The 15,535-nt window shown below is 40.5% G+C and overlaps 4 protein-coding genes across 8 annotated transcripts; 3 read left to right on the forward strand and 1 right to left on the reverse strand.

Annotated features, from left to right (window-relative positions):
* The first annotated feature begins 3,330 nt into the window (after window positions 1-3,330).
* LOC122616519 (CD151 antigen) lies at window positions 3,331-7,686 on the forward strand. 2 transcript variants are annotated; one of them, XM_043791996.1, is made up of 8 exons: window positions 3,331-3,578; window positions 4,254-4,435; window positions 5,963-6,067; window positions 6,132-6,218; window positions 6,293-6,484; window positions 6,689-6,784; window positions 6,872-7,168; window positions 7,227-7,686. In XM_043791996.1, exons 4-8 carry the CDS (start codon window positions 6,141-6,143, stop codon window positions 7,272-7,274), a joined length of 711 nt encoding a protein of 236 aa, XP_043647931.1. In that variant the 5' UTR covers window positions 3,331-3,578; window positions 4,254-4,435; window positions 5,963-6,067; window positions 6,132-6,140; the 3' UTR covers window positions 7,275-7,686. The 2 variants fall into 2 exon arrangements, with proteins under 2 accessions (XP_043647931.1, XP_043647933.1); XM_043791998.1 differs by lacking the exon at window positions 5,963-6,067.
* A 307-nt stretch (window positions 7,687-7,993) lies between these two features.
* LOC122616879 (arylsulfatase B) lies at window positions 7,994-11,727 on the reverse strand. 4 transcript variants are annotated; one of them, XM_043792461.1, is made up of 6 exons: window positions 11,492-11,727; window positions 9,892-10,051; window positions 9,661-9,820; window positions 9,108-9,593; window positions 8,886-9,043; window positions 7,994-8,833 (listed from the first exon to the last, which is right to left on the reverse strand). In XM_043792461.1, exons 2-6 carry the CDS (start codon window positions 10,003-10,005, stop codon window positions 8,018-8,020), a joined length of 1,734 nt encoding a protein of 577 aa, XP_043648396.1. In that variant the 5' UTR covers window positions 10,006-10,051; window positions 11,492-11,727; the 3' UTR covers window positions 7,994-8,017. The 4 variants fall into 4 exon arrangements, with proteins under 4 accessions (XP_043648396.1, XP_043648393.1, XP_043648397.1 ...); XM_043792458.1 differs by having other exon boundaries at window positions 11,463-11,727; XM_043792462.1 differs by having other exon boundaries at window positions 11,652-11,717.
* A 777-nt stretch (window positions 11,728-12,504) lies between these two features.
* Window positions 12,505-13,137, forward strand: LOC122617564. Its single transcript, XM_043793471.1, has one exon. The coding sequence runs from the start codon at window positions 12,527-12,529 to the stop codon at window positions 13,100-13,102; it is 576 nt and encodes a 191-aa protein (XP_043649406.1). The 5' UTR covers window positions 12,505-12,526; the 3' UTR covers window positions 13,103-13,137.
* A 1,527-nt stretch (window positions 13,138-14,664) lies between these two features.
* Window positions 14,665-15,396, forward strand: LOC122615837. Its single transcript, XM_043790980.1, has 2 exons — window positions 14,665-14,760; window positions 14,820-15,396. The coding sequence occupies exons 1-2, from the start codon at window positions 14,694-14,696 to the stop codon at window positions 15,293-15,295; spliced, it is 543 nt and encodes a 180-aa protein (XP_043646915.1). The 5' UTR covers window positions 14,665-14,693; the 3' UTR covers window positions 15,296-15,396.
* Window positions 15,397-15,535: the final 139 nt, after the last annotated feature.

Below are 15,535 nucleotides of genomic sequence, written 5' to 3' on the forward strand. Positions count from 1 at the left end.
GTTGCATGTAAAGTTACCACAATTTTTTTTTAACTAATTATTTTTGTGTGGGTGTAAAGTTAACAGAGTAATAGGAGAGGTAAATTGGATTACGTGATGTTCTTTCTGAAGTGAGTCTCGTGACAAACTTTAGCAAGTACAAAATCGAACAGAAACATGTAATTGAACCATATTCCAGCAATCTTTTGAATATTTGTTGCACAGTTTTCTAAGCAAAAACAAGAGAGAACGCTATAGTCGAGTTCCCCGACTATCTGATACCCGTTACTCAGCTAGTGGAGAATCTTCAACACTGACAGTTTTTGTCGGTTTGAGGGCGTAAGAGTGGGCGTGGCAAAAAGTTTTTTGGCAAATCGATAGAATATTACAAGACTAATACAAAAATGAAAAAATATCAAAACATTTTTCAAAAGTGTGGGCGTGGCAGCTTTGGGCGGTTTGTGGGCGTTACAGTGGGCGTGGCAAAAAGTTTTTGGGCAAATCGTTAGAAATTTACAAGACTAATACAAAAATGAAAAAATATCGAAACATTTTTCAAAAGTGTGGGCGTGGCAGCTTTGAGCGGTTTGTGGGCGTTAGAGTGGGCGTGGCAAAAAGTTTTTTGGCAAATCGTTAGAAATTTACAACACTAATACAAAAATGAAAAAATATCAAAACAATTTTCAAAAGTGTGGACGTGGCAGTTTTGGGCGGTTTGTGGGCGTTAGAGTGGGCGTGGCAACATGAATCGACAAACTTGCGCTGCGTCTATGTCCCTGGAGTCCGTATGTTTAATCTCAACTTTCTAGCTTTCGTAGTTCCTGAGATCTCGACGTTCATACGGACAGACGGACAGACGGACAGACGGACAGACGGACAGACGGACGGACAGACGGACGGACAGACGGACATGGCCAGATCGAATCGGCTACTGATCCTGATCAAGAATATATATACTTTATATGGTCGGAAATGCTTCCTTCTGCCTGTTACATACTTTTCAACGAATCTAGTATACCCTTTTACTCTACGAGTAACGGGTATAAAAATAGTGCACTTTAATATGATTCATATATTTATGTACTTAGGATTCATGACATATGATCATGAATATGATCGGCAGACATTACAGTCAGCGGTTGGCTGACACATCGACACGTACAATCACTGGAGCTGACACCGACCAATTAGCAGGCACATGACTAAACTCAGATGTGTATTTTTGGCTATTTGTTTGCCGAATATCTGTGTGTTTGCGTGGGAGGAGGTGGAACATGCCCTCAGCGGCGGCCAAAAGGGAATACAGTTGTTCCAACTGATTAGCCATTTAATGACTTTGGCCCGAGGCCACAGAATGCACTTGGAGTTTGCTTTAGACTTGTGTGGCGCTTGGGAAAAACTACATGACTTGAGTTGGTCAAGATCTGGGATTCAGTTGCGTTTTGCGGTTGTCCACCAAAATAAATGCCAACCCTCAAGTTCGAATTTTGGAAGGTCACTTTGCGTGTAAATATTGTTTCGAGCGGTCCATTTAAATTTAGAATTATTAGAATACTTAGAATTACTATTTTATTTCGAAACACTCACCTGAGCTTAAATAAATGCTATAGAATTAAATTAGCTCTCAATAACCTTTCAACTTTCACAATGCATTTTTCAAGTGCTCCACACATTCCCATAGACTCATTAATTTGTTAATGGAATATGCAAATTATTGATTGATTGAGATAGCTTAGATACAGAGATCAGTAAATGGAGAAGGCATACGTCGAGTTATAGCAGCTAAATGAGAATATATCGTGTGAGAATCAAAATATTTCCAATGGCAGAATAAATGTAGTTTTTCTAAATGTTTCACTTTAGTTTTCATCCGAGAATTATGTGTTTCGCTGTGTTATTTTGGTTGTTTGCGCAGTTCGGTTAAAATTTTAATTATATTCTCCACCACCAGTAGTCACCTGCTTCCAATTCCCGTCTTTGACTCACTCCAATCAGTTAAAGTGCCACAATTTAACGCCTTTGACGCTCGTCACCTTCGCCGAGCTCAACGAGGCTTTCAACTCGCTCACACTAATCGGATCTCAGTAAGTATATTTTCATAGGCGAAATTGACTGGTTCAAATTAAGAATTCCCCATAATATTAATGATTCTTGGCTGCTTGAGAAAGAAAAAACGCAGCACTTGTCGCAAACTTCGATTTCTGAGCCATACTTTATCACGAGGCGCCTGTACGCGAGTGTGTGGAAACGGATTTTATGGCATCTATAAAACGCAAAAGGTTCCCACAGCGAGTTTATAAGATGCAAAATCAACAGGCAGAGTAATTGTTTTTCTTTTTTTATGATTTATTTTTATTTTTGCCATGCAACCAACACATTCGCGGCAAATTACGGGGACGTGGCGGGTGTCTGCTGTTAACACGGCCATAAAAGTGCTAAACAAGCCAACAATTTGAGCGCTTTTCAACCGTGCTGTCGAGTGTAAGTAAGGAGGTGGAGCTATTTGTCTATCGGCAGCCAACTTTCTGACCTTAACTTGGAAATTGCTTACAAAATTACTCAACGCAGCCAAAACCATTTGTTCGACTAACAACAAAATTGAGCTCTTAATTGCCCAGGGTTGCCCTTCGGTGCAGCAATTGAGTTCGATCAACAGAAGCATGAAACACGGATAACAAGGATGATGTCCTTGTGCTCTCTTGGAACCCAATACCTAGAGCCTAATAATCAAGAAAGGAAATAAGCAATATTTGATTTATTTTCTATTAGTTTCAATAAATACTCCGAAATTGCTACAAAACAAGACAAGATCAAATTTAAAGGAAGATACACTTATTTTCCATTTGTTTTGAGTTTTATTTCTGTATTTAATAAAGCATTTAATAAAGGGAAATATAGGAAAGGGTCGGAGATGATAAGTCTACTCGGCTGATCAATTTAGTGAATATATTTTATGTGGTTGCAAGTGTCGCAACTCAGGAAAGAAACCTGCTAAGCCAAGAAAACAATCATAACATATAATCCTTGTTCAAGTGGTTTTTCAACTAAATATAAATCCATTTGCCGCCGAAGTCAACGATCCGTACATTGCCATGTGCAGACCGAAAACTAACTCAAATATCGAATTTCGTTTGCTTATCAATATTTATATTTTGCAATTGGCCGAAATGAAACAAAGGTGCTGGCTGTGGACGACGGATAATATTTTGTTTGCTCAACGCATTTTCACATGCCGATGCCGACTCCGCAAAAGAAGAGTCGAAGTTGGGGTAAAAAGCCGAAAAATAGATGAATAAATAAGAGAGAAGCACGAAAACATTCAGAAGTATTTGCGGTTTGTAAGCGAGTAGAGCCCCATCTCCCTCGCACCTGAGGAGCTAAGTCCCCAAAAACAGGGGCTCAAGTCGGAATTGTTGTAATTTCGAGAGACCAGGGCCAGAAAAGCCCAACAACGAAGCTCTTTGTGAGCGAAACTAATAAAAAACCGATCGCCACGACTGTTCCCACAACCAGTTTCAAGCCAGCTCTCGAGCGGTGGAGTCGTCGCCGTCCCACATATAACACCATAGTATCATAGATCCCCGATCCACTCACTCCCTGTAAGTGAGCTTTAGAACGAGGCCTTGGTCCATGGGACACAAGTGAAACATATAGTTTTAGCAACAACAAATATATCCCGATAGTACAGTGATAACTCCGCTAAGGATAATGCTGCCTTGGCAAATGTGACGTAACTTGAAAAGCAAATGTTAAAAGCAAGACGGCAAAAAAAAAAGTTGTTTGCCATGGGAGAACTGCAATTGACAATAACAACAACAACAGCAAGCAACAACAATCGAATAAAAACTCAATAACAATTATCAACTGCGAGTGACGCTCAAAACAAACGCAAGAAACCTGTATTAAAAAAGTTTCATCGAAATTCGAGAGCAAATATTAACGAATATTGCCTAAATTGCTATATACATTCGTATGCGTATGTAAACTTTGCAAGCTCTTTCGATCTGAATGAAGTAAAAACAAGCCGACAAGAGAAAACGAACGATTTACAAATAGGCAACAAAAACAGAGAAATCCTGTGAATAATATTTTGTCCTAACTTAAGGGACACGAAGTTTAAAACAAGTGAATGAAAATGATCAAACAACAAATGTATTAGCGTTTTTTCACCAAAAAGTTGTTTATACGTAAAAGTGAAATCATTAACACTTCTGCTTCTTGCCACAAACATTTTAATTAAAAGGGCTTAAAATAATTTTCTTCTTCTTTTATAGCCACTTCCCACGTTTCTGTGCATTCAAGTGCAACTAAAAATATTAGCTGTTTCTTTTGTTTTGCTTTGTGTTTCTGCAAAACAACAATTTGAAGGCAATTTACATACACGAAGCTGAGAAAGAAAACCGCCAAAATTGGTTACCTAACGAAAACTTCGTTTGTGCTACGGGACGGCAGACTTGTAAGTGAATTTACATATTAGATAATACTTCATTTAATTTAAGATATCGTGCGCTACACAGTTGCAAACGGAGGTCCTTCAATTTGAACCATTTCCCCATTTCTATTGGTATATGTTCAACTACATATAGTTTATCATATTTGATTCTGCTTACTAACTTTCAATATATCAAAAACTAGGTGTGAGTATTAAACCTTAATTACCTAGTAAAACTATTCCTAGGCCTAAAGCTAGTGAGAGTATGGAAGTTGAATACAAAGTTTGAGTAAGCTCAATGTTTAGTAGAGTACTTACAAAGACTGAATACATTTAGTTCATAAAACAAAGCTCCAATCATTTTCCAAGTTTTCCATGATTGACAGGACTTGGAAACTGAGTTTTAAGTGATCTATTACCATGTGTAGCACGTACGGCTGAACAATTACCATAAACCTAATTGGTTTCAGCTTACAAGCAGCAGATACAGTGATGTAGTGATTCGTCCCGCCGCCAACGCCCCGTCATTAATGGCGACTTACGGATGACTTACTGGCATCTGCAGCACGATTCGCGCAACATGATAACGCCGAATGAAAAATAGTGAATATACAGACAGTGTGAGAACATTTTTGTAATAGCCCCGCCAATTACCTGGCGATCTCGACTGCGGCTTAGCACATTTGAATTTGGAGAATAATGCTCGAGATGGAGATTTGGAGATGTCGTTACCGACCCGACTGCTCAGCCTGCAATTACTTTTAATTAGCATTTAGAACATCGCACTGCGCCAAGATGATTCAGAGTTCGGGAGGCGGCACTCCACTCGTAGGTAAACCACTACAATTAGCTGACAAATTTCGGGCTGGCTATTACTTTGATTTATTTGTTTTGATTGCTCCAACTTCAACTGGAAGTGGGAATTCGGCTCGGAGTCGCTGCGCAGCGGACCCTTGAAGTGGGCCTAATGCGACGTATGTAAGTAACCAAAGTCTCGCATTTGGAGCCGTAACTGACCACATCCACAATACGTTGGCTGCCACCGCCGATAATGAACGCTTGTCTAGGCGCATTGCGTTGGCAGCTCCGCTGCGCAGTCGCAGTTTCCAGAAAGTGGGTCATGGTTAAGTGTACTTCGGTCGCTTCGCGGTTCGGACCCGGCTTAGAAACAGCGAACAGTCGGCCGAAACCAAAGCTACGCATGCGCAGTGCGCACCACTCTCCAAGCCGAGCTCCATTCATAGGCAGCCCATATAGTGGAGTGGATCTGGCGCGGAAGAAACTCGTAAAAGAGTCGTTTCTGGAATTCAGGGCATTTGACCATTCCTCGGAAAAGTTCACACTGCACCTTGGCTTACTGATTTGGTTTAATCATGAGAAATAGGGATGAGTTTTTAAAATCGTTAGGGACTGGTTCAAATTGAATGACCTCACAACGTGTAGCATAGAATTAGTTTAATGAATGAAGTAGCTAATAGTTAAGCATAAAGTAGAAGTTAAGATAATGAAGTACATTATGTAAAATTAATATTATCTGCCTTTGCCGTATAGACTTGTATCGCCATCAAGAACCTCTGCATCTTATCCCACCCCAAATTCCCCGCATTATCCTCCTTGCATCAACTTTCTCTTGGAACTCTTCACCCGTAAACAAAAGTAAACAATGTGACACACCCTTGATCAATTGAACTGGGTAATTAAAATGTATTATCCTTTAAAGGAAGACGATATGGGCTTCAGTTCGCGAATGGACTGCTGCGGGCAGTTCGTCAAGTACAGTCTTTTCATAGCCAACTTTGTGATATTCGTGAGTACCCAGGAGTCGATTAAAAACAATTCATCAGAAATAAATAATACATATTTTATGTATGTATATTCCAGGTGGGTGGAGCCATTGTGTTTTGCCTCACCCTGTGGACTCTGGTGGATCGCAGTTTCGTCAATGAGTTGCTCGGTACAAATCTTTTCTCGGGAGCTGTCTACGTCCTGCTGGTTACGTCGATTATCATTTGCCTGGTGTCCTTTTTGGGTTGTGTTGGGGCTGGAAAAGAAGTCAAATGCCTGCTCCTAACAGTAAGGAAATGATGTACTTTTAAATTATAATGAACGTTGTTCTTTTTGGAGTAATCATATTGATAAACTTACAAATAAAGACCAAACTGAGGGATTCTGCTAAAAGTTCAAACTACGAAAGGAAGTTGTTGTCAGCATCTTCTTGTTTACTATGAAGCAAACAGCATTTAGCTTAGATATTAACCACTCGTTTTCCCTTTTCAGTATTTCATAATAGTGGCCCTAGTTTTCGTCACCATGCTAATTGGCGGCGTCTTGGGTTACGTGTTTCGCGAACGAGTTCAGCAGACCATGCGGCAGGTGAGGCAAATCTATCAATACCAACACGTGGCTCACGTGTGGGTGTGGGTGGCACACTAAACCTTACAAATGCATATCAATCCATAGGAAATGCGATCGACGATGGCTCTGTACGGAAGCAGGAGGGAGATCACCCAGGCCTGGGACTTGACCCAGGAGCGACTACAGTGCTGCGGAGTGGATACGTGGCACGACTGGAATAGGTACGGACCAGTGCCCGAGTCCTGCTGCCAGGAGCTATTCGGGGGCCAGCGCAAGGAGTGTACCATCTTTCCGACCATTACGAATCTGTACAACCAGGGCTGCCTCTATGTGACGACCAACTTCATCAGGGATCACGCGGCGGTTATTGGGGGTACATCCATAGCGGTGGCCATACTGATGGTGAGTGCATTCCTTAGAAATCGTTAATTTGTTATTCTGATTTCTTTCTTATTTCTAGATCTTTGGCATGATATTCTCCTGTCTACTATTCAATATGATCGAATAGCGCCAAAGAGAAGGGAAATCCCATGGTCACGCAGGAAAATCAGATACCAAGGTCCACAGTCCGCAAGAAACCCATTTTTAAACGTACTTCGCTGGAGTTATATTAAGAGTATTATCCGAGTGTATGATTATGCTAGATCTGCACAGGTCAACTTTGCGTTTGTATTATGTATTGTATGTATATACGTGTCTAGATACGCATAACTAGTGAGTATTGAACTTAGTAGTGATTGTATTGTTATCATCTGTTGCATAAAAGTGTATTATTTTTATGAAGTTCTGTAAATTTAGTCTTAAGCCCCCGTTATCAAAAACCCATTACTTTTGCTAGTTTTAAGCGAGCTTTTCTATTCTGCATGGAGAATTTAGATGTCTGTCCATTGTTGTTTCTAATAAAATTAGTTAAAACCAAACATTTCGAAAATCTTTATCTTTTTACATCTTTATCCCCGTTACTCGTAGAGTAAAAGAGAATACTAGATGCATTGAAAGGTATGTAACAGTTGGACGCAATCATTTCGGACCATATAAAGTATATATGTATATTCTTCATCAGGATCAATAACCGAGTCGTACGTACGAAGGAGCATGACCATCCAGATCTCAGGAACCATAAAAGCTAGAAAGTTGAGATCCAGCATACAGACTCCAGAGACATAGACGCAGCGCAGGTTTGTTGACCCATTTTGCCTATATTCTATATAATTTACTTTTATTAACAAATATTCTAGTAAGAGCTTACCACTACAACAAATTTCGGTGTACTACAATACTGCCAATCGCAAGCCATAGATTTATGGAAAATGTGCCGGAACTTGAATCCGTGTCCGTATTATTCCACCACTCCCAATTTCCGTTGTGGTAAGTAGGGTTAGCTCGTGATTCGGAATAGGGAACTCGGGCGCTGGGAATCGCCGTCTTCCGGATTTGTTCCATCTCATCCGCAAGTTGCTGCAGTTGGAGTGGATAGGTTTCGGCTAGGTTGTATCGCTCGCACGGATCTTTGGCCAGATCGAAAAAGCAGGGCGCCTTCAGGGGCTCACACTTGAATTGGGGCTCCAGAGGATTTTGCCCTTCAACAGGGGGGCACATTTCGGTGGCTTCGCTGCGCATCTGTCGGATGCGATCCTCTGTTAACCCCCGATTTCCCAGTATGCTTTGAACATCCGATGCCAGGACATGCTGTTCGTAGCTTTCGCTCAGAGGATGGTCCTCGGTAGATTCCAGTTCACCCAACCAGTGATCGTATCTTCCTTGGAAGCTGCTACCGTTTACGTACTTCAGAGTATCCTTCATGTACGATGAGTAGCCGAAAACCTCATCGAGTACATGGATCATCGTTCTCGGTTTCGGTTCCTCGTTGCCGCTCAGCATAGGCCAAAGATTAATACCGTCCAACGGAAGATCCTGCGGCAAGGATACCCCGGCAGCTCCTGCCAGTGTGGGCAGCCAGTCTATGGCATGTATCGCCTGGTTGGACACATATCCCCGCTCCTTCAGTAGAGGACTCCACAGAGCACCAGCCGATCGAATTCCACCCTCCCAGGGAGATTCCTTTTGCTGAAGGTAAAATAAGTGAGTGTTCTAGTTTCATGGCATTCAATATACTTACTCCTCGATAAGGGTAGTTGGAACCCGCATTGGAATGGATGCCGATCGTGGGCGCTCCGTTGTCTGAGTAAAGCAGAATAATGCTGTTATTTAGCATGCCATTATCCTTCAAAGCACCAATTGTCTGAGCTACGCTCTTGTCCAGACTCGAAATCATACCTGTGCTAGCCAATAGAAACCAGTTTACAAATACTGATTTGTTAAACGTGTTGTATTCACTTGCCAGCGTAAGTGCGTCGCTTGGGATCCCTGATGTGGGGAAACTTCGCCACCTCCTCCTCAGGAGCCTGCATCGGACTATCCTCGTTGCCCGTGTGCACCGCCAGATGGCTCATCACCATGAACAACGGCTTGCTCTTGTCATGCTGCTCAATTATCCTTTTTGCTTCCGAAGTAAAGGCTTCCGTTGCGTACGTGCCATTTGCTTCGGGACAGGGCTCCAGATCCCGGCGGAAATCCAGTCCATTCGAGTAGTTCCTGTCGAGCATTCGCACCTGATGGTCGTAGTAGTCAATGTACCCATTGTAGTAGCCAAAATGATGGTCGAATCCTCGCATTGTAGGCGTGAGATCCTTGCGCCAGAAGCCCAAGTGCCACTTGCCCACCAAATGGGTCGAGTAGCCGGCATCCCGGAAAATTTCGGGCATTAAACGCTCTCGCGGAGGAAGGCCCCACGGCTCGTCGGTGATAATCACAAAGTGTTGCATTCCTGGAAATATTTGAAAATTTGTATTTCGAATCGAACGATTATTTTTGATTTGTAGGATGTGTTTTACCTGTGTGGATGGGATATTTTCCGGTGAGCAGAGTAGCTCTGGATGGAGTGCAGAGGTTCGGGACATAATGCTTATTCAGCAGGATGCCATTGTAGGCCAGAGCATCTATATTCGGTGTAAGGATCTGGTTCGAGCCATGAAAACTCACGTCGTTCATGCCCTGGCATTGGAATGGCAATTCGCTTCTTATAACAATTTATATCAATTTCCTTGTTATTGCCAACAACTTACCATGTCATCAATCAGTATTATAACTATGTTTGGTTTTGTGGAATATGCAGATCCGTATGCCAGGCTGAGCATGGCACTCACTACCAGCAGACCGTGGATTTTTGCAGTTGCCATTGTAAATGCTCCGGGTCTTGACACTCAAATAATTTCAAAGTCGATGCTGTAAAAAATAAAACAATTTGGAATAGGAAAATCCTTAAGATTTAGTTCTAATAATCGTTATTACTTTAAAATCAGTTTATGATATGTATCCTAACCTCTCTTAATGCTTACAACAATTTAGAACTGCAACTCCCAATCGTTTTAAATTAATGCATTAAGGAAGTGTAATTCCCGGTCATATGGTGTTTTTGTTTCGTTTTCTTGATAGTTGTCTGTACATGTTTCATATTAGTAAATAGTCAATACAAGTGATTGAGGTACGTCTTTGAAAACTCCTTCTTTCCACACACAGCGGAAGGCACGAAGATGTTGCAATATGTGGAAATTAGTAATATTATATTTCAAAGTTAGGCAGTATCTGTTGAGTTTTCCGCGCCATAATTGGCAATTGTATAATCAGCCATCTTCCACAGGTGCTGCCCCCAAGCTTCTTCCCCCTTGACCTATTCCATTGTACTTGTACTTGTGTAGTGCGCCATATGGCCAAAAAGTTCATTCAACCGTTCCAGCGACGGTGGTCGTTTTATTTTGGTGGCTTTAGCAACAATGGTTGCGACATTATATAAAACGAGAAACATTTGCAAGCTTGTGAGGAGTGTAATTTCTTTTCATCATGGCTAAAACTGTGTCTTAATTGTCGCAATAGGCCATAAAAAAGCTGGCAATCATGAAATTGAGTCAGATAAGCGAGACAAACCATAAAATCTATGAGCTGTGCAATTGTTTTAGCATTTAGGGCGAGTTTTATTAACGCCACATAATTTTGATATAAACAAGAAAGTCGTGCGAATGAGATGGAAGCTTTCGTCACGACATGTGATTGAGAATGGGAACGCCCAGTGGGTAGGCGATGACCTTGGCAGGTTGCTTATATCGTGACCTTGATAAAACACATGTTATGTAATTGATATCAAGTTAATCGGTCGCTATTGGAAAGGTTCTTAAGTATAAAGACTCCACAACTGACACTGACTTGTGCGATCAGAACAAGTTTATTTTGAAGGATTTTGTCGATCTTTTATGAAAACCAACTTATAGTTATTTCCAAACACATTTTTCCTTAGCTCTAAGATGAATTAAAACGATGGCCAATCGTATTATTATTATTATTTAACGGCCCTTATATGCACTTTAGGAAAGTGGTTCTCAACGCAATCGTTTCAATTTTATTGAACCTCTTCATTTGTCATAAAGTAATCCGTTATTTCAAGTGCTTTTCATTTCAATTAAAAACATTGATTTTTTATTGGGTTTTCATTAACCCAGAGGCTGTTTCAGTTTAGATAGAGATGTGTTTGCCATATTAAAATAAAACTGGTTCAGAGCTCAATGCTAACTGAAATTTCGTATGTATAATTAGTTGATGCTTGGTAATGATAAAATATGTGTTTATAAATATTTTGAGTTACTATTAAGATTACGGGATTCGATTTGAAACCTGAACGTGAAGAGTTCTTATTTACAACTGCATAAGTCACTGCATTTGGTGTGCACATATTTATTCATTTTAATCACATTAGTTAAATAGAACACTTGAACTTCGCGAACGTGGTATTTCAACTGTCCTAGCATCTTACACCTTATTTTGTACACTTTACTGTTTTCCTTCTGAATGGTACAGCGATGAAAAGTGATCGTCGACGATCCTTCTCCCAGCGACTTCTCCACTCGACTAAACGCTTCGCTGGATTTTGGCGCTTTTAAAGTGACAACGTTTTCGCCGACTCCGACGACTGTGACGTCACGAAGCGTGCGCGCACAATAGTAGTAAAAGTTATAGCTTACTGCTATAAAACAGCCAAAGAAATAATTGTGCAAAAGCAAAACCTACTGCCCATAAAAGCAAAAGCAGAAGCACAAGTTTAATGAACTTTTGAGGAGACGTTGTAATTGCGAGATAAAATGTAAGCCAGATTTGGATTATATCTTTACTTTGATAGTTGACTTAGGTCAGGGTTCTTGTACCTCGTTCTTTGATAAGATGACTACGTTGATAAACCACAAACTGGTTTGGATAGCTTCAATAAAGTTGATTAGTATTCCTGCCTTTGATTTGGTTCCAATTTGGCCTTACCCATATGCGTGCCAAGTTTGGAAGGTTGACCAATTCACATAATATTATAACATATTAGAACTCGCTAAATAAAAAAACACTCTTTTATTTCCGCAAAAGATCAAGTGAATCGGTCTATTTGTAAAAAGTAGTAGTAGTAAGAAGTACCGGTTTCCATTTTCCACCATATGTCATATTGCTATTTTAAGGGGATTTTTTGTTGCTGGGGCTTTGCACAAGTTTACAAGATCCTCCTAGTAAGTGACTCGGGACTTTCCAATCCAAAAAAGTTACCAACAATCTAATCACAAAAGTCCCCCTTGAAGAATTATTTGCTATTAAATTTTAGATAATAAAGACCTATAAAAGCCGTTAGCAAATCAAAACGACCACAACACCTCGCTTCTCAACAATCGAATCATGTTCTCAGCCAAGTGTTCTGTAGTTGTGGCCGTGGTCCTCGTCCAGCTGGTGGCTCTTATCCAGGGAGGAGTCTACAGCCATGAGGACAAGTGGGTGTACCTGGACAAGACCATGGATCTACCGCACGAAGCGATTTTCGGTGGCTTCGATCCCGATGGTTACTACACCTACGTGGGTCGTGTCACATACAGCAGTAATATTCTGCCAGCACGAGTGGTTCCGGAACTGGGAAAGGCCACCTACAACACAGACACCCTGGGCAACCAAGCCTCCACCTACGAGGTTCTGGTGTCCAACGCCACAGTCAGCTACCACTGGATCCGCAGTTTCGATGGATTCCGGGAGAAGAACGCTGTATCTGTGGGAACCAACGCCGCCAACGACCGCGTCTTCATCTGCCGTGTTCGCTGTGATGGATCGGTCTTTATTGGAACTCTGTACCTTGCCAGGCGGATGTGCATCGTCAAGTACGAGAACTTCCCGCTCCGGCAGTACTCCAAGTACGAGATCCTCGTCCGCAAACGTCATGTAGCTGCCTTCTCCCCATTTGTTGATGGTTATATTGAACATTGAATGTTGAACAACTTAATAAATATTTATTAAAGTAATTTCCTTGCAATTTATTTATTTATATATTTATTTACATATATATGAGATTAAAATGATGTGAATTTAAATTCATTCACTCATTAACATAATCGCATAGAAAGAAATGCAATATAATTATTTACTTCTTTACTAAATGCATTACATATTTATACCTGTTACATTTGTTAAAAAGCTCTCGATTTTTATATGTCCGTCCGTTCGTCTGATTGTCCGTATGAATGCTGTAATCTCGGAAGCTATAAAAGCTAGAAAGTCGAGATCAGACATGCAGATTCTATAGGCGAGGAAATCGTCTATATCGTTCTCTATTATTTTACCTTTATCCGCGTTTATAAAAAGATAAAATCTAATGCTAATACAAATTATCTCACTTGAAAGGAGTAAGGTATTGTATAAAAATACAAGTTTTATGGCTTTTCAATTTAGAAATGGCCCAAAGAGGCAATTACTCCGGTCATTTTTGTAAAATTTAATATCACGATGAACAATCAGCATAATCATCGGACCTTTGGAAAAAAAACAATTTATCTAATCTATCAAATTACCCCCAAAATAACGAGAAATAACCACAAAAATAAAAAAGCCATAAAGGCGGTCAGCAATTGGGAATGTTCAGCACATCTTCTTAGTCAACAGTTTCTAGTTCATTTGGTGACCCTCATTATGGGAGCACTCTATAGCACTGATGACAAATGGATCCTTGCCGACCGGACAAAGGATCCGCCGGACGAAGCAGTGCTGGGTGGCTTCGATTCCGAGGGCTACCACCATGAATCCGACAAGTACGAAATACTGGTCAGACAACGCCAAGTGACTCCATTCATGCCATTCGCTCTGTAGATTGCTTTATTGTATACTGAATGCAAGCAAGTGAAATTTATAATTATCGGCAAAATATGTTTCGCGCTCCTAATTGATTTATCATGTTAGATAAGATGAAAACTTTGAATTTTTGTGTTAGTTGGGAGGGGAAAGCATTGTCACTTTGAATTTACATGAAAATTTCACAAGCATAATACAAAATAATAAAACTATATCATTTAGTATGTATTAGAGGATATAAAGGAATTTCGTTTAAAACATTTGTGACATGAAACGATTAAAAAAAGAACATTATTAAAAAAAGTTTTCTTATATTGTCTTGTTCAAAATACATTAGAGTAAAACAAGTTACTCGTACTTTAAGTTTATTTTTATCAAGATATATTTTGACTTGAATAGCTATTCAATAACTAACTTGGTTTTTAACTTGAATAGGGGTTATTTCAGTAAGACTATGCTCTTTACCAATGGTAATTTAAGGCATAAGTATATTTAAAAATATTACGAAATGACTTAAAGGGGGATTTTTTCTTTAAATATCTGATATTTTTAAAGAGTGCAATAAAACTACGATGTCTAAGCCCACTTCATATGTTAGTCACCGAAACAGATGCTATCAGTACCAATCTTTTGATAGCGATAAGTTAAATTGGAGTCGAAAGATAAGAGGGCGACTATAAAAGCAGTTAAGTCACTGGCCAGATACTCAAAGTGAAGCCAGCAGTCCGTCAAGATGTACAAAGTTGCCTGTGTGGTTTTGGCCTTGTTCGCAGTTGCCTACGCGGTTCCCTCGGCTTATGGTGAGAACCAAAAATCCAGAAGGTTATCTGAAACCTATTAATATAGCTCCTTCAAACAGATACCGAACACGTGTGGAAGGCGGGGAACCTGTCCTACGTTATTCCCTATAATGCCGTTGTAGGTGGCTTCGACCCCTACGGATTCAACACCTATGTAGGTCGTGTTAAGTACGTGAATGATATCCTGCCGGCTCGAGTTGTTGCTGAAACTGGCACTGCTTACTTCAATACCGAAACCGCGTCCTCGAAGCTTCTTGTTTACGACATCCTTGTGGCTGAGCGAGATGTTAACTACGTGTGGGTCCGGAGCTTTGATGGATTCTATGAAAACGGAGCCGTTGCCGTGGGCACAACGCTCAAAAATGAGCGGGTGTTTTGCTGCCGTGCCAAGGCCGATGGAGGTGTCCTAATCGGCACCCTTCTTCTCAGCAGCCAGAAGCTCTGCATCATCAAGCACGAGAGCTTGGCCCTGCGAAAGTTTGACAAATACGAAGTTCTGGTAGCCCAGCCTAAGGGTAATGGAACATACTACTAGATTCAGGTCTTCATCTGACTCGAGTTCCTTTGATATCCAGACACCCGATTAAAAAATAAATAACACATAATTTATTTCAAATATATACGGAATAGCAATTATTTAACTGTTTCAAATGAATCAAAAATGTAAATATATGTTTGGTAAATGGACGGACTTTAAAACAATTCACTTTCATAAATTACTAGACTAACTTCATAATAACTGATTCCCAAGACAGGACCCTGTTGTCTTATAAAT

Source organism: Drosophila teissieri, chromosome 3L, assembly GCF_016746235.2.
Source record: "Drosophila teissieri strain GT53w chromosome 3L, Prin_Dtei_1.1, whole genome shotgun sequence".
Classification (NCBI taxonomy): Eukaryota; Metazoa; Arthropoda; class Insecta; order Diptera; family Drosophilidae; genus Drosophila; species Drosophila teissieri.